Source organism: Spodoptera frugiperda, chromosome 23, assembly GCF_023101765.2.
Source record: "Spodoptera frugiperda isolate SF20-4 chromosome 23, AGI-APGP_CSIRO_Sfru_2.0, whole genome shotgun sequence".
In the NCBI taxonomy this organism is placed as follows: Eukaryota; Metazoa; Arthropoda; class Insecta; order Lepidoptera; family Noctuidae; genus Spodoptera; species Spodoptera frugiperda.
This window is the reverse complement of record NC_064234.1, coordinates 6,236,264-6,255,312: the sequence shown is the minus strand read 5'-3', so window position 1 is coordinate 6,255,312 and position 19,049 is coordinate 6,236,264. Positions and strand designations below refer to the sequence as shown.

General features: G+C 33.4%; 1 protein-coding gene across 4 annotated transcripts in view; it reads right to left on the bottom strand.

Annotated features, from left to right (window-relative positions):
- The window catches only part of LOC118266803 (inositol-trisphosphate 3-kinase homolog), a 114,899-nt gene that overhangs the window by 31,134 nt on the left and 64,716 nt on the right, over positions 1–19,049 (bottom strand). The window contains exon 1 of one of the 4 annotated variants that reach the window (XM_050703106.1): positions 7,889–8,055. The exons of 2 other annotated variants lie outside the window; for them this stretch is intronic. In XM_050703106.1, the coding sequence (XP_050559063.1) occupies positions 7,889–7,915 (27 nt within the window). In that variant the 5' untranslated portion in view covers positions 7,916–8,055. Of the gene's footprint in view, positions 1–4,265; positions 4,560–7,888; positions 8,056–19,049 lie in introns of those variants that run through there. One more of the 4 variants, XM_035580375.2, reaches the window with a different exon arrangement.

The window sequence follows — 19,049 nt, the reverse complement described above, 5'->3', positions numbered from 1 at the left end:
TAATTATAATACCTTGAGATATCCTTCTGTTATTACATGACTGGTAAAATTTGGTTTGAGATTTGGGTCATTAGACACACTCAATATAAATATCCAAGTTAATTCGCACGCCTAATTATAACTAGATACTAATCTCTCCTATCTTGAATTTACTGTTTGAACAAATATCGCCAAAGACGAGAAAAATTTGACAAATACCTAATGCTAATTTTAATCCAATAATATACAGATATGTGTATGTCTTTAGATACAGGTGGTTCAGAAAATCAATGAAAATTCGTCAATAAAAATTGTAATTAATTAAATGAGTTTGTAATAGCTTAATAACATCAGATATAATTTTACGATTCATAATTTTATATCACAGCTACTAATTATAGCGTATTATTATAGCTGTCACGTGAATTTTGCATAAATCAACCGCAAAAAACGTTACTTTTGACGAAGCACAAGAAAAGATAACGAGCGCTGTTCGAACTTTTTGCATAATATTTAATCGAGTGTCATAAAAACAGGCAAAGTTTATGGTCTATTAATTTTTATTCGGTTAGAAGTAAACACGGTTTTTTATGTTCTATCCCTGAATATGCCTAACGAGACGTTAAAAGTCGCGGTCAACGACTAGTGTAGAATATAGGATTACGAGAACTAATCCGGTGTCTAAATTAAGACTCAAATAAGTAGTAATCTCGTTAAATAAGGCAAACATTTTTGTCCGGTTTGGTCATGTGAGATTCTTTTTTAAACAACTTGTTCTTAATAGGGACCGGAAAACATTAAGGCATTTTTATTTTTTGAAAAACTAACAGATTCTTCTCGAATATTCTCGTAGATATATAACTTGTTGTATGTGTTGAGAAATGTTAATATTTTAGAAATTATTTTATTTTCTGCTTAAAGAAAGTTTTGAGAGAATTGATTAATAGCATGAACAAAAATTTTTGAAATTCAAATGGCCATGCAAAAATTTGGCATGCACCAACACTGCTAGAGCAGAAAGTCGAAATTTCATAGCAGTAATAATAATTATTAATGTCAATTTCTGGCAGCTTAATAAATATCGGTATAAAGGCGACAGCACCGTTGTATAAACGCGTTCGTCAGTTATGCGTGCGGAAGTGTCTAATCAGCAGAATGCAGAGGCTGTCGGTGTCATGGTGCGGCTTGCGGGGCGCACGCGCATGAGGCCCGGCATGCGGGCGCAGGCGCAGGAAGTAGCCGGACGCGGAAAGGCGACGCGACGTGCTCGCCACCAATCAACATTCGTATATGTATACCATATCACATAGACAAAAATAGGCACCTTAATTTTAACCCAGATGAAAATCTGAGCATTTATTTCAATTAAACCACATTACATTCAGGCACTTTGTTATGTTAAAATAGAATTGCCTGTCAATCTGTCTGTCAGTGAAGCTAAGTGTTCGTTCTAAACCGTAGATTTGTACGCAGAAGAACGAGCAAGAAACTCCAAGAGATCTAACAAGCTAACTCTATATTATTTTCACATTTGCCTTCACAAATACGCCATTACATTCACAAACACCACATTACGTTGGCCCTGTCCACTAATCCCCTTCGTCATAAATCCAGTTTATCCATCTGTCATTGGCTGAATAGTTGACAAAAGCTTATCTGTTATGACGACAATCGACTCCCAAAAGTGGTCACGCAGTCAATCGATTTAAAAACAGCGTGCGCCACTTTTAAAGTCGTTGCTTTGACGTACGTAGGACCGAAACCGGTCGGCTCGAAATTAAAAGTGGCCATGTTAGGTACTATGTAGGTGCCGGCTAACTGCACCGTCCACCAAATTGAGATTATTGAGAGGTGAAGGATTATTTATATTATTGCTTCTATTTCCGTGAGACACGCTCGAACGCTTCTTCTGAAGAATCTAGTTTGCGTAAATTAATGTACGTAGATTGTACGTACATGTAAATAGAACAAAATATTTTATTTTTCAGTCACCTAATCATTATGTGAAAAGTACAAACTATTTCTCATTTCCCAACAATAATGTAAGTAAATAAATATAGAAAAAAGGTCGCTTGAATATTTTTTTTAACACAAATGAATGTGCACTTTTTTATCTAAGGACTGTGGCGTAATTTGAAATAACTGTTTTTTCTTTTTTTATATAATGTTTGAGGTTTATAGTTACATTGTTTATGTTATTAATTATTGTATGTACGTCATCGCATAGCCTAACACAAGGGGTCAGCGGCTTGGCCGGCGAAGTCAAATAACGTCGGAATTTTAAGTGCGAACCTGAATCGGTCTTTGTAAGGATTCTAGAAGTTTTAATTAAAAATCAGTATAAACGAAGTACATAGCTGTATATTTTTTCTAATGATATCTTCTGATGAAGTATGGATTAAAACGAATTGTTGATTTGCCTATAAGTGATGCATTGTACTTATTTGTGGGCTTTAAATATAAACGGTCCTTACTGAAAGTAACCTAACAAGCTATATACAATACATATTTTAGTTTCAGCTCATAGTAAGTAAATTTTAATTCATAGAATATACAATAGTCGTGTATATATGACGCACTTGTCTGTATAATATATTGTAAAATATAGTTCTTACTAATTAAACTAAATACTCAATACAGAAGTATTCACAGTGAACGCGCATCTTAAGATTAATATTGCAAATAAAATTGCATAATATTAAAGTATTATTAATTTAATTAAAAATAATTACTGCGATGTCGTAATAATGATTCGTTCCAATGTACAGATTGTGCACGTGCTACTATTATTACACAGTGTCGATAGAAACGTGTAGATTTTGTTAAAGGCAAATACATAGATAATACTTATATGCACAAAATACATACAGCGTTTGATAAGGTATATTGAAATGAAAATTAAATTGAAATTATAAGCAACTCCATACTTGCTAACGTATAGTATTCAAAAATGCAATATGAGGTAATGAAAGTTCCCAGCGTGGTCTCTACTTGCCTACCTTAATTATTAAGATATCAATTACAAAAACATTAATTCAACAACGCCCGCTAATTCGATAATACGACAGATTAACTCGTTCAAACAATCTCTTTAATTTATTTTTTACTCGAGTCGATTCTTATCTATCGTTCGAGGTCTTAATTCAGGAATGCAATGCAATATTTGTCAACAAAACGTTCTGTGTTTACTCAATGCAAATACTCTAACGATGTAAATACGCCAAACGCGATGATTTGAATTATTTTGTCGAAGGCAGTGGGCGGCGCTGGCGCAGCCTTGAAGATGATAAACCCTCGACCGAGATTACCTCATGTCATAAGTAAGTTACTTTAAATGCTACAAAAGACCGTTTGTCCTCTGATTTAACTTGAAGATAAGCTTAAAAACTTTTTTTAACACCTGGCCTAGCACAAACGAGGAATAACAACGCTCTGCATTAACATAAAAATATCGTCAAAGGATTTTATCAACGCATTGATTTATTTACATAAAAGATACTTTAAAAAACATGTTTGTAATTCATTTTACTAACTAATTGTATAATTTATTTTTTATAAACCTACGTCGGTAACATTTTATAAGGATTTTTTTTGCAGATGTCTGGCACGCACGCTCATTTTCTTCTAACGGCTGCGTAGCGGTCAAGCGATGACGTTAGTGAATAGCAACTTTATATGCAAGATGTTGCAAGTTTATAGAATAGAATTTATAATTATAGTGATGGGAATTTGAGATAAAATCAAATGGAATTGAAAATGGAAACTTTCAAATCTTTTTGCTTACATAAGCAATCCGAAGTGGTTACTCACTTCCATGTCTCACAGGATGTAAGTACTAGTTACTTTATAATTACCTATGCTTTAAAATGGAATATTGATCATTGACTCATACCATGTCCATTATGACTGCATCATCGATGGGTCCTTTAACGTAAGGTATTATAATATTTTCCTTATAACCGATCAATTTGTAAATTCCAACCTTCAATATTTCATCAGTTCCTGGGACGAGTGCCTGTTTTCATATTAATTAATTCCAAGCGTCAGGATTCCCCTTAATTCTCTTATCAACAACATGTTAGTTCAATGGTTCACGTTCAAAGCACGCACAAGGTTATGCTTACTTAACGGCACGGCATAAAACTTGCCTAAGCATACTACTACTAAATACGTTTAGTTAAATAAATACACAAAGCTCGATTTCAACATGATAATGCGAATTCTAAATAAACTTCAACAAAAAAGTTGTGGACGAACTATATAAGAAGGAGTTACACAATGCTTACTTTGTCTTTGGATGATAGACGTCTTAGATCAAGGAGCTTTTGGTACTGGCGCAGGGCCCGCATGTAGAGCCGGACCGGGAGCTCTGCCGGTAGGGAGACGGGCTCCGACGCAGTCCGGGACGCCACTCCCGCCCCGCTCATCGCAATCCAACTCGATAAACACACAACACTTGTTCTTTATTCATAAGCAAGCACCAAACGCCGTCATAGACACGAGCGCCACTCGCGCGTCCGAAGTGAACGTAGGTTCCATGCAACACTGACGTATCGCGCGCCTCGCGCATGCGTGCCCAGCAAGCTACGTTTGCAAAAAGAAACTACAAGTTATCCACGCTCGAGTGACTTTCCCTGCACCATCCGTCGCCTGCCAGCCGCAGCCAGCCGCAGACATGACCTGCTTTTACCAACACTACTAGCATTCTGATGTACACTACCAGCTTTGAAATTACTCACTTCTACCATTGCTGTTGATTCTACTAAAGCTTTCCCTAAACGCTTTGTACTTTTGACGATTATGATCACATCGATCTACCGATTTTTGTTATATGATTTTTATTATGAAAAATGATGGTGGGTACAATCTTATCGTTTAGTAACTAAGTATCCCATTAAATGGAGGTGATTCAGCCTGCAAGATTTATAGCTTTATTTTTATAAAACGCCAATAGATAAGATAACTGCCTAAATGATTTATTATGCCTATAAGAAGAAAAGTTTATGTATATTTTTTACTGTGAAACTCATCCTCGGTACATGCTTTATCTGTACAGTTATATTTGCATAAAACAATAAAAAGGAAGTTTAAAAATCAGGTCACGGATGCGTTCAATATCAAACTAAATCGATTTTTATATTTTAACATACAAATATCAGTTTTGCATCACCAGAAAATTATTATTGTAATATTATGTATCAGAAAGATTATTATGTTAAACTATAAAGCTAGAATATAATTTAATGAGAATTTTAAACTTCTAGAATGGCCTCATACAGACAGATAGACAGACACGGGAAACTGCAGCTTTCCAAAATTAGCTTCGAGTACATACTTGTGAACATATCGACGTTATCTCACTCAGCCCCGACGATTCGTCAATATTATTCAATCGTTATCATTAAAAACATACGATAAACATGTTTAAATATGTCTCCATGTTAAAATTTTAGCAATAAATCATTAAACAACGTTGATAAATTATGATCTCTTGCTATAAATCGTCATTATTATTGTTATTTATCCGAGTATATAAGTGCCGTTGTTTTACACGAGTACTGTTGCTATTCGTCACATAACTACAAGAAGATTCAGATATTTTTTGTTTATTTATACAAAAATAAGAATGAATGTTAATGGCCAATCTTGTCTGTATATTTAGCCACTAGAGATATAATTTCGACGCAGATTAGCTTAAAGCTCAATAAAATCTTTATATCGAAATTCCTCCGTCATTATGAATTCTTGTCATCGAGATTTAATGTAAAGACTACTTTAAGTTAGTTCTCATTTACTTGGAAGACTTCCAATTCCAAGTGTTCTATGTAATCCAGACTACAATTTTTGTGCCAAGAAAAAGTGTGTCTATATGTAAATTAATCCAGCATTAGGTACATATTAAATATCACCAATAGGCAGCTAAAGTCGATTAAAGTATATTTCAGCAATTAAGATTTCAAGAAAAAAAAAACGGTTTTAATTCTTACATTAATATATCACTACTTATTAAAAAATCGGATTTTAGACCAAAAAATACTTTTATGAACAGGACACCAAAGACCGATTTACCTATTTAAAATAATTTTCACAGATGGAGCCCAGAGCTACGGACTACCTAGCGGGTTTACCGGGCCACCGGCTCAAGAAGCAAGAATAGGAACGGGATGGTTTTTAGTCAATAAAAGTCTGACACTCACTCTCGCCACGTCCAAGGCGGAAGAAGAGATTAAATAATTAGATGAAGGTATAAAATGATCAAAATAAATTTAAAAACAATTTGCAGAAGCATTTATACACATAAATCTCTTAAATAAACACAAAAATAATAAAAACAGCAACACTTACAAATATTATCAATGAAGAATTAATAAAATAGCAGTTCCCTAGTTAGGTGACGCGCGCTAGAAACGAAGTCACGCCACTACATCGGATAATTGAAATCATTACCTATGTAGGTAGGTTCTAAGTACCTTTTGTAATAGGACGGAACCATGACGATATACAAGTACCTACGTACATTCATATCAACCAGTGTGCCTTGGAACTGTGAGAACAATCATTCTTTTTATAAAGACTACGTTTCTCTTATACACGACGATGTAGTGACGCTGTTTGGTTGAGACAATCGGATAAAAAATGATTAATTGTTTTCATTTCAATCGTAACTTAAGAATATTTGTAGATTAGATTGAACTTTTATAAGAAATAGGTACTTACTTATGTGTAAAGTACATTTTTTTAATCTTTATTCTATAAGTAGGGATTTTTTCTAAGAGAAAAACGTAATAACAGCCACAATATAGGGTTTACAATTAGTACATACTACAAAGAAGCGCTGTCAGGTTTAGTTTACCCTTTAACTTTAAATATGAAATAATTAAATGATCCAGAGATATTAACTTCAGCTGTAAAGTACATTTGCTTAAAGAACTAGAGACTTATACTCGTATATGTATAAAGAAAAAAGAGAGCTAACCTATAACCAATCAATACATAAATTTATAAAATCAAATAAATAAAGTTGAGCTTTAAAAACGTCCTTTTCTGTCATATTAATATGTTATTCAGTATTTACCATACGTGCTTAAATCGGCTCTTAAGTTAATTCTCAGAATTCCTGAAACAATGGCTCTTGCTGAATGTATTCAGTTCCATGAAAGTATGAAACTTACATTGACTGAATAAAGGCCAAAGCTTTTACGCGAAATAAATCTATCTTACTATCATACTAGTGTATAAATGCGTTTGTGTGTATGTTTGTTATTTAATCATGTCAGGGAACGGGAGGAAATTGGAACAGGTACAGATTATGGTCTGAAATAATACATAGAACATAGGCTTGCTGGCGAAGCCACTGGCAGAAGCTAGTCTATCTAAATATAATATTAACTATGTACTTAGCTACCTGTAATTTTAATTAGATAGATAGGCGTGTTACGTATTGATATCTAACATATTAAACTTTACCTCAATTTTGATAATAAAGTAATAAATAATATGCTAATTGAATATGGTCTACGTGATATTTCATTAGGTACCTCCCATGTAGATAACCTTTATTTATTTATCTCAAATATAAACAACTCTATAGAAGTACCTACGTTTATCAATCAGCTGTTCTTTATTTATTTATTTATTCATAAAATAAACGTCATATATACATTATGTTTTAGGAAGCATGTAATTAGTCATAATTTTGCTAATAGCGTAAAATATGATGACTTTTAAGTCCAAACACCAATGGGAATCCTTTTTGTTGGTGATGAACAAAGCAGCTGACAGGACGCTAACAATGTCAATAGAGCGATTAAAAGAATAAACATTTATATGTAACACAGTTGTAGGAGGAATCTACGTCAAAATTATAATGAATAAGTTGCGGAAATAATGAAGAAAACAGTCTACTTACTTGTGACCAAAACTCTTCTGTCAACATAACCTCTTCGCAGGAATGTGCACGAATTACACAAGGAAACGTAAAAAACAAACGTCGCCGCTATTGATTTCACTTTCGTATTGAGTATTTTAATATATTCACGTGTTGTTGAGTAATATTTTATACATTTTGGGACTCTGTGTGTGGTGTTTGTAGCGTCTGTTGTACGCATGCACTTGGGGAGCATCCCCCTCGCGTCCCGCCGCGCCCCTCCCCGAACTTCCCGAGTCCCGTTCGGTCGTTCATTGTAACGGCGATTCTTATTATAACCTACAAATTAAACCGGCGCGCCACCGACATTTGGCGGGTTAACATTCTCGGTGTTGAATGTTTAATTAAAAGTTTTAGCAACTTCGAGAAATGAACCTCCTTTCAATGGAATAAGTTTGTTTAATATAACCGTAACTGGAGTACGTTTTATAGATGGATTCTTAAATATAAATCGTTCGCATAACTTGACCCAGTTACCAGTTACCCAGTATTAGAAGCTGTTATGTGGTTTTACTAGAAAAACATAGCAAGTACTTATTTATATGAGATATCTGTTGTAGAAAGATGTTTGATCACTTGTTTAAACATTGCGTAAAGCTCCTAACAAAAGTTAGTTGAATAAAATTACTTGATACTTCTAGAAACGTATTTCAGTTCATCTAAGTAAAGAATATTTCAGACGAATTTATAGATAACTTATTTTATTAGATTAAAAGCAACGTACCTTTTGTAAACATGTTATTAACTGGAATTAGTGTCAAATATGACCAAGATGACCCTAGTCAAGTGCCACAAGCACATAACATTAAGTAAAATTAATACCGTTGTCCTTACGTAATACACTATTAGTTATCGCACCTCATTTGTCTCCGTTTACCTTCGGTAAATGCCCCAACACTTCAAAGATTGGATTAGGTCAAGATTTCCAAATGACGTCAAAACCAAATGGAGAAAGTTAACAGTAGATAAAATAAGAAGCATTAAAAGTAAAAGTAATTATCTTACTTTTGAAATCTTTAAACCTATTAGGGCGGTTCTTTTAACTTATTTACCAATGGCGACTTAGAGTAAGGATGTCAACAGAATTGTTGACTCAATCAGTTAAGTCTGGTATGTGGTCAAAGTGGACGGAAAAGATTAACTTAACGATGTTAAGTCAAGATGGGATCGTATTGTATTTGTTAAATTACTTAAATAAGAGGATATTGCAACCGTTGAACCCATTAATCAAATAGACTTAGAGGTGTTACTTAATGTTCCGTCGCTATTATTATGATAAAGATTTTGTAGTGGTAAAGAATTTGGGAAGTACCTAGTAAGTAGGATGCAGAAGGTGTATCTGTAGGTATATTACTTATGGGAGTTCCTAGTGATTCCATTTAGAAGAGCAATAAATATCTAGGCTTAATACACTACAAAACAGTAAGATTTCCCATAGGTTAGTAACTTAGCAATGGTTTTGAAAATTGTAACAAGAAGTTGAGGTTTTTTAGAGAACGGTACTACCCAGTTTCTGTCAAATATGTATGTAGTCCTGAAGTCGACCACTACACCACATATGAGTAGGGATAGTACCTAACTATATAATGTGTACGTATAAAATACTTAAATCTGCTGCTGAATAAGAACTCTGCGTACCTAAACAGCAAAACTGAGATACATAAATTCGATTAGCTTGCTTAACCAACTAAACAGTAGGTAAGTATTGTATTAAAATAAATGCATGCCAAATCAGTAGGACATTGTAATAAGTCATAAAAATAATTTATTTGCTAAACGTCACGTGTCTATTTGGATTTAATGAAGGTTCTAAATGGGTGACCACAGACCACCCAAAGGATACCATTGTCTATACCTTATAGACAGACTGCCTGACTTTAAAGCTAGAACTTGCGTCATCATTAAGAGCAATAAATACTAATAAATGCCGATCACGATAATTATTACTCCCAGGTGGGATAAAGTCCACAGATGGGGCCCCAGTAGAGCTGATGCCTGATCCAGAGCTGCGGACTATCTAGCGGGTTTACCGGAGCTCCGGCTCGAAAAGCAGGAGTAAAAAACACTTTAAATAAAAACTGAAAAGTAAAAACAGGGTGGTTTTTAGTCCGTAAGAGTCTGACACTCCATCTCGCGTAGCCCTAGGTGAGAAAAGTCATTTTAGATGATTTTCCTCGAATAAATATAAAGATGGGATAAAGTATTGTTACATTTTATAGTTTCCAAACTTTGGTTTATATGACACGGTGTCTGAAATTGTTTATTTCATCAAATTGTTGACTTTTTGAATTGTAACCCTTCAATTTGACTTCATCACGTCTGCTTTATGATTTTAAGTATAATCTACTGCCTATTGACATTCAGATGGCATTTATGCCTTATTTATTTCTGTTAAATGTCATATAAATAAAAAACTACTATCAAAATTTTGGATTTTGATCAAAAATGTAAATTATACGGAAATTTTGAAAATATGAATTTGTTATTATTAAAATCTAGATAAATAAATGTTTATCTAAACAAAAATATTAATATTTAAATTGATAATTATACAAAAATAACTTGATTCGAGTAAATAAGTGTATTATAGTTAGCAAACTTGCATAATTATATGCGTTTAAAAATTTGACTTCTTCTTGTCACTTCTAATTAATAAAACAAATGAAAATGTTCAAGGTACATAAAACTGTAGATTTGTCTACTTACATACACACATACATAGGTAAACATATTTACTTGGTAACTAATAGAGTTGCTAGGGAGATTATAAGTACGGTTTCTGTATATTTTGTAGTAAACTACACTTGGGAGCAAAGAAACGGAGCTACTAATGCTTCATTCATTTTAAAGAAATCTCAATAATATTAAAACGATAATACTTTAAAAAAACCTTGCATTTTAAAGGTAATAAGGTTGACTTTCATACGATATACGTAACCAATTTAATAAAATTATTATAAAACAGAAAATATTTATCAAGAAATGAAAAATAATAAAAACGCTGGTGGCTCTGTTTCTTTGCTCCAAATGTAAATACCTACCAATAATTGGTTCAGAAAAGATATAGCACGTTTTAAAATAATAACAATATAGTACCTAACCTTGAAGTACATGTTAACTGGAGTTTGTTGCATACGCTTTCGAGATTATTTTCGTTTTTTAAATATTTCAAAGATTCATCATTATGAGACTGTAACTGTTCTACTACTCCTCTTCTCACAAGTAAAAGGAATCAATTTTTTAAAGGTAAGCTTCAAGAAGTAATTAATTTTGATAAAAATATCATGTCATTATGGCTGATGAATGGCGAGCTGTCGTTCGTCGTGGAGGACTAATGGGAATGCCTTTATCCAGCAATGGACGTCTTTCGGCTGTTGATGATGATGATGTTGAAGACATATCTCATTAAAAACCTCATAAGTACGCATGTTCTGGAGACTTCAGGTGTTGTGTCGGCTCTTACACATACGTACTTACTACTTTCAAAAATTAGCACTTTTGTAAACAAATATCACACTACATCAATTACATTGTACATTAAATCCTTAACAAATAGAAGTACAACATTCATGTAAGAGAACCATTTGACTAGTTTTCCAAACATCGTATGTCGATGCTAAAACGTTTCGAAGGTTAAATTATTTGATCACATAACAATTTGAAGTTAAATAAATAAAAAGGTATTAGTAAACTGTTAGGTTCCCAGATAATATGGTCCAAAGTGTAAATATCTGCAAAAGATTTGCTAATGCTCTAGCAAAAACGGCAATGCAAACTAAAGCTGCGTGGGCGCCATTATTGAGTTAGGCACTTTAATTTCGTAATGATGTCCGTTCTTATTATGAAGTAAATAATAGGATGATCATCAATGCGGTTTGGTTTTCTTTTTTAAAATGCATGTTTGTCGACGTTTTTGATAATGTTTGTTATTAGAAGACAAGGATGTATTGGTCTGAAGGATACAGATTTAAAATGTTCATATTTTTCTCTCGCAATCTATCAGTAAGTTTTGCCTGCATTGATTTATAGGGTTTTATAGGCTAAGAGCTACGAATGATCGTATTGTAGGATATGCTGGACATGTGATCTTTTGGCGTTAATATTGGCACATATTTTCATAACATTTGCAAATACGTAGGAAGGTATGTAGAACTGAATTGAATTTTGTTTTGAAATAATATTGCCATGAAAAGCTCACCATAAAGTGAAGACCTTTACGGCAACGCTAAGTTTGTTTTCACAAGCCAAAGAAAAGCGGTCTACGTATCTGAACAAACAAAAAATAAGTAACGATAAGTATTTACATGTATTGACTTAGCTCGTTAGCGCGTGACGTAGAATAAATCCTGGGTCGATACAAATCAAACAATTGGTGAAGATAATGCGGCAAACTTGGCTGCAAATCTAGCTATACAGCCCAATTTGAACTGACCTTTGACTGTACTTAAAGCCAAAGTAATACAAGTTCAAGTTAAACTGGAAGTTTTAAAGTTTTTTGCGGTTGTCTGTACAAAATGATCGAGGTGATTGGAACAATATCAGTGTATTATTCGGGATATGAATGTGTGTAGATTGAGTCACGACTTTGACATTTAGCGGCATTGAGTTCAAAGCACATGTGCGCAGCGTTTAAACACTCGAAGCACTGTTTATTTACGGTCGAAAACTACTAGCTTGCAATGTTACTGGAATATATTTTATTAGTGTTAAGAAATAAGGTTTGAATTCGTTATTCTTTTCTTTCTTCAAATTCGAATTGGTTTGTGATTGGTAAATGATTAATTAACATATCTGCTAAGTTAAATTTTGACTTAGTTCATAAGCTGTAACAGTTGCTTCTATTTGAATCCTATTAGACGATGCTACATGATGGCTCAATACTATCTATTATGGACCATCTACATAAAATGAAGTTCATGCCGTCAAGATAATATGATTAAGCTTGAAACTTGGACTTACGCCCAATGAAGGCTATGAGTACTTCAGAAGATCCGGCAAGCGTATCGTAACATCTTTTCATGAGGTTCTCAAAAGATTTTGTAAAGTTCGCAGGGGAACCGCTAGGTGCTGGTTACTTCCAACCGATCTAGAAGACTGATCTAGAAAAAGTCGTTGTGCAGTAGATGAGTGGATGTCTTGCGGTTGATATGATAATGAGGATGAAGATAAAAAAGGATGTTCGTAACAGCCGTTGAGAAAAAAAAAGTGGGCATGACTTTGTGATTTACCTACTTCTTCACCGGATGTAATAATAGTAAAATGCTAATCGAGTTATTATTTACGTTAAAATACAGGAATTTTCGCATTGTATCAACATTGTTGCACTATAGAAGCTAGAAAGGTTATCGCTACAAACATTAGCAGGGATCTCAACAACTAAGTTGCATTTATGAATGGAGATATTTTCTTTAAAATTTCGCACTGACAATGTAGTATGTAAGAGATTAAATCTCGTGCTGTTTACCGTTATCTTATATTTTCACAAAAGGCTTGTTATAGGACAATACTTACGCATGTCACTACTAAGATTTTCATCTTTTGACGTAGTTTGCCTCGTGTAAGAACATAACATCTATATTTTTTACTAAATGACCCCCTGAGGTCAGCCAAGAGGAGAGCACATACTCCATACTACGCCTAACCAAAGAAACATTTTGTTGAATCAATAAAGAAAAATTGGGTAAAACGGTTTACCCACGTAACAGTTCCAGAAAGTAACTCGACTAGTTTCAAGACCCCCTGGAGCCCACAAAAAGCAGCATGTAATAATGCACAGCAGCTCAAATCATCAAGTCAAAGATTCTATCCAGTCTTGTCTCAGTTACAAATGTTTATAATAATTTAAACATTTCTCGATGAATGAAATACACAAATATGTAAATAAAATAAGACTATGTAGTGGCAATAGCGTGATATCACACATGGCTTAATGATATCATTTGGAATCCTAAATATACGAATCCTAACATCACATATGTACATATGTGATGATATGTGATGTTCACACAAGTGAAGGTGTGGTGACCTCAGCTCCTTCTAGAATCTTCTGTAGATATGTACCTAAAGAATACATTTTGTTTTTATAGAATAGGGAGCAAATGAGCTGACGGGTCACCTGATGGTAAGCGATCAGCGCCGCCCATGGACACCCGCAACACTAGAGGAATGTACAACATATTTATGTACCCTCCTTCTGGTGCAGTCGGGTAAACATACACAAACATTTTTCCAGTTTACCAGATGTGAATATGAAAGAAAATTAAAACTATTCGTTATCGTTAGTTTGAAACTGAAACCATAAAAAACACGTTCCTATAACTGTAACTGTAAACTTTCCGCATTAAGATTAACCCATGAAACTTTACGCTTAGTTTCACTTCTTTAAATAGATTTTAATAGCATTTCTTGTACTTGTGTTATTTCAAATTAAAAAGATAATTAACTTAGAGTAACTGACAAATAAAATTTTATTTTGTAAATAGATTAAAAAGTCCTTGACACAATTCAATTAAATACTTAATTTATTTGTTATAGAGTGAGATGAAGATTAAAAGCTTTAAAAGCAAAATACAAAAAAGGTATCAATAACAAAATTTTTCCATTCAAACTCCAGTTTTTATATTAAACGATCGATCAATAAATCATAATTAGATTTTATAAAACCACAATAATTTTAATAATTTATGTGATTTATTTGTGGTTAAATTAGTGGTGTACTGTGGTCCGACCCTGTAAGCTCTGACGTCAATGGCTTGCCGTGATCCACCTTAACGATAAGCGCGTGCGCACGTGAGCAGACTAAAATTATTAAATAACAACACAATAATACTATTTACTTAATAAAATATCTAACTGTCCAATAATATTGACCAATACATGTCTGATCTCTTTTAATAATATAGTATACCCAATGACTGTGGCATGTCAGTTCAGTCTGGCCTTCACACGGTAATTAAAAAGCCATTCAAATTAAAAACACCGTCTTCTAAACAGAGTGATGTGCAAAAAAGTATCAATAGAATGCCTACTTACAAAAAAAAAGTATTATTACAGCTCCGTAAATGACTGGCCACATAACATAATTTGAATAATCACAATGAAAAAAAAACACATTAAATTAAAATTACGTCAACAAAAACCATGAAGTAGTCGTTGAGTATCTAAATATAGCTAATGGGTGCCTATAATTACATAATAACAGTTAAGCCTTATTAAGTTACGATATAACTCAAGTCAGCTTATCGAATTAAATTGATTTTAAACTCCGTGAGAAATTGAAACGAGCATTCGTGTGAATAGACCTTTAAGACTTGACAAAATGTTACTGCCCTAAAAAAATAATGGCGAGGCCAACCTCCGTGGAGTTGAGTGGCTCTTCGCTAACGGCACACATGGCATTGGAGGATCCGAAGACACAGACACAAGATACAAAGCATTCAGAAGGCGTAGTACAAGTTTATTTTGCGTTTAACGAGATCGAAACGTTACCGCGCTTATCCTTCTGATTGGTTCGTTCATTGGAGCTGGCCAATCAGAATGTATCGACGTCGTTAAACGTAAAACTAAGTAGTACTAAGCACTCAGTATATACTAATTTAGCCATTCAATTATGGAGCTGTGGACTATCTAGGTTTTGTTTAAGGTTTACCGGGACTCCAGCTCGAAAAGCAAGAGTAGGAACGGGGTGGTTTTTAGTCAGTAAGAGTCTAACAATCCCTCTCGCCTCGCCCAAAGCGGGAGAAGTCATTGTATGCTTCTCGACCTCAAAAAAAGCCATTAAATTACCGATTTTCTATGGATTCTCATGACCCGTTTTAGCATAAAATATGTTGTGCCGGCACAAAGCCGTGTCCTGTTCTGTTCTGAATAAAAACGACTCATTGTTTGCTAATGTGTCCCTGAGACGTTTTTTTATAAATACCACCGACAGACCATATGAGATTTGGCCTGTATCTTAATATGTGGTTTATTCTGAATTACGAAATTATGCGACTGAGGTTTATTAAGTTGTATTGTTATAATAAAGTAGCTTTTCTTGTAACAGTTTTCTTGCACCTAACAACACTAAAGAAATGTATTACCGACCTTTTTTGCGTACTAAGAATTTGACGACACCCATTGATATTTAAAGATATTTAAGAAAGAATTTTCCTTTCTATACATAGCAATAGAGTAATTCCAAGAACATCATTAAAATGACGTATTTGTACGTAGTTCAATTACTTCAATATACATGTTCTTCCCCTAGCATTTAAGAACAAACAAGTAAAACACGCGAGTTTAAACAATTGAGCAATATAACTTAAGAATGTTATACAAGTTTTTAAACTGACATGGTCATTAATAACATCTTTAAAACTCAAAACGGGATATTTACCATGATTTTCTAGTTTTTTCGAGTTTCCGATATTTCGGCACTGTTGCAAGCGCCAAGATCACAGGGCCTTAGGTGGCCTTAGTCTATTCTATTATAATTGTGCCAGAATGGTCGATCATTGAGTAGTGCAAGAGGGACGGAGCTACGTAAGTTGTATAGCTTCTTCCTTGAGTATATGCAGTTGGATGTTTATGAGCAGACGAATCGGTCTACCCTCTTTCTAGTTCGTTTATTGCTAAAACGAACGAAGTTCGTTAGACGAATGTTATTGTCAACAAATTCAAACATAACTGTAAAAGACAGTGACAGATATACATTAATTTATCATGACACTATTTCAGGTGGGATCTGTAGCAAAATCTATAATAGACTATAGAATCTATAGATTATGAGCCTTGACCCCGATTCATAAGATGTCACGATCAACACTCACACATATATGTATGTATGTATTTGATGTTTACATAATAGGCAAGTTTTCTAAATTCGACACTTGTCTCTCAGGTCATTGATTTATTTATAGTCTGATAATGAGGTATAGCTACCTACGTATAATAATTATTTATCAGTAGATATTAAATGTGCTGTAATTCTGTACTCACTTTCCAAGCTGTTAATATAAGTTTACGTGGTACCTGTGAATAAAAAAATTAAAGATATTACAGACATCGTAAAAATATGTCGAAAATACATTGAAAGAGAGTGTGTTTATTCATATACATACTTTTTAAAAGATAACGGAATTTGTTCATTTTTTATGCTTGATATGAGGATATCAAAATATATGTACTTTCGCTTAGAGGGAACGACTTTTTATTTCTTGCTCTTGCAAAAAATGAAGAGTTCTTGTTCTTGTTTCGCTAATTAAGTACTCTATAACATACAATTTTCGTAAGTTTCAAGTGTGGTGTCTAAAATGTTTTTCACAACTTCAATTTCTATGTGAAGTATTCAATCTTCACATAGAAACAGCAGTTCCTGCTAAACTTCAAAGCACTTTTTACGTAAGCTAACACTAGAATTAATAGTTTTTAGTTTTCAAATTACATAGTCTTCGCCAGCCAACCTTGAAATTAATTAAAATTGACCAAAACGCCAAAATGATAAGGTAGGAATTGCTTTAGCGTGTAATGTTAGCTTACAAGATAATGACTTATTTAAGCGCACTGCTTTAATGTTCGTCACTTATTCATACATAAGTTACCTAGAGCTGCATAATTGTAGGTTATGTAACATGCAAAATATAAATTACAAAATTGATTATTGCTTAAATAAAAAATTATAATGAAGCCCTATTGGCGTATGCTAATAGGGCTTCATTATAATTTGGCGTATGCCAATAGGGCTTCATTATAATTTTACATTTTTTTTACATTATAAATTTTACATTATACACCAAACAAAACAACAAGACTTAAAACAAAAAAAAAGTAAGTAGATAAAGTTATAGAAGGACATCATATCATTATGCAAATAATTCTAATATCATTTATTTATTTAATTTTGAACACAAAAAATAGAGTGTATCGTGGACTTAATGCCTTAAGGCATTCTTTAATATCTAAATGCTAAAATTGCAATGGATTTGTTTATCAATATTATCTGGTTTGATCCGGTTCAACGCTATCAAGAACATGGCGCCGGTCTCGGTCACCCATACGATCAGGTCACGGCATAATGAACCGTATCAAATAGAACTGAACCGATTTCCTTTATCTCCCTATTACGAGCACTAAAGTCGCAAGAAACCCAAGTTTATAAAGCTCAAAGTTCAATGTAACATAACGTCACAATTTCAACAGTATTGTTGATAGCTATTGTAAAAAAATATCGTCTGATGACATGGTTTCATTACCTATTTGCATTAATCTTTAGACTTTACCACCAAAATTAGTTAAGATCATTGTATTGATTACAATAGCAGAGTGGAAGTAGCAAGGACAAGCCACAACAAAATGCAAGAATTAATTGTCTATTTCTCCTTTTAAATCCTAATGATTGCTACTTTTATGTCTCGAATCCAAAGTCTTAAGGTCGCGGATGACGTTTAAATAATAAGAACAAATAATTGTCTCCTCAAAGTCATTGGCTTTAAGGTCTCAATTTTCTTGTATCCAAGAAGTGATATTTGCATTAAACAAGTAACCTACATACGTTGTAAATAACAATAAACACACGTTCCAAAGTCAGGGTAATGTTAAAAGGCCGGATAAATAATAATTTGTGCTCTGAATATTAACCTCCCACAAAGAACATTTACATCTTGTTATGAAAAGAGCTATACAGTTACAGTCGTTACCTATGTAGGTACCTACTTTACTCAAAAGGATGTTTCCTTGTTAGCACATCTAAATTTTCCACAAGTGACAATAATATTTTATCTAAAAATATCACTCCAATTATCACTGAACCAATCTATTTTTACTGCACAGACGTCACATGAGATGACTACTCTTTATTTTTCTCACGTCGTGACAAAATTACAATACTGTAATAGGTAACAATGAAAACCTATATTAGCCCCTGTTAGAACCTTTCCAAATGGACTTAAACTATAAATAACATTGACACTGTTGTAGAAATTATCAATTAGCAGGTAATATCCTGTCATGCGACATCCAATTTAAAGTCGTTCTGTATAGACTATTATTTTCCTTGAACAGTTAAACTCGGCTAATTCAGTTACTATGTGAAAATGCATGTTATTACTTCGTGATTATCACAGGTTTGTTTATAAATAGCAGTATGCCTTTTAATATAATTGTG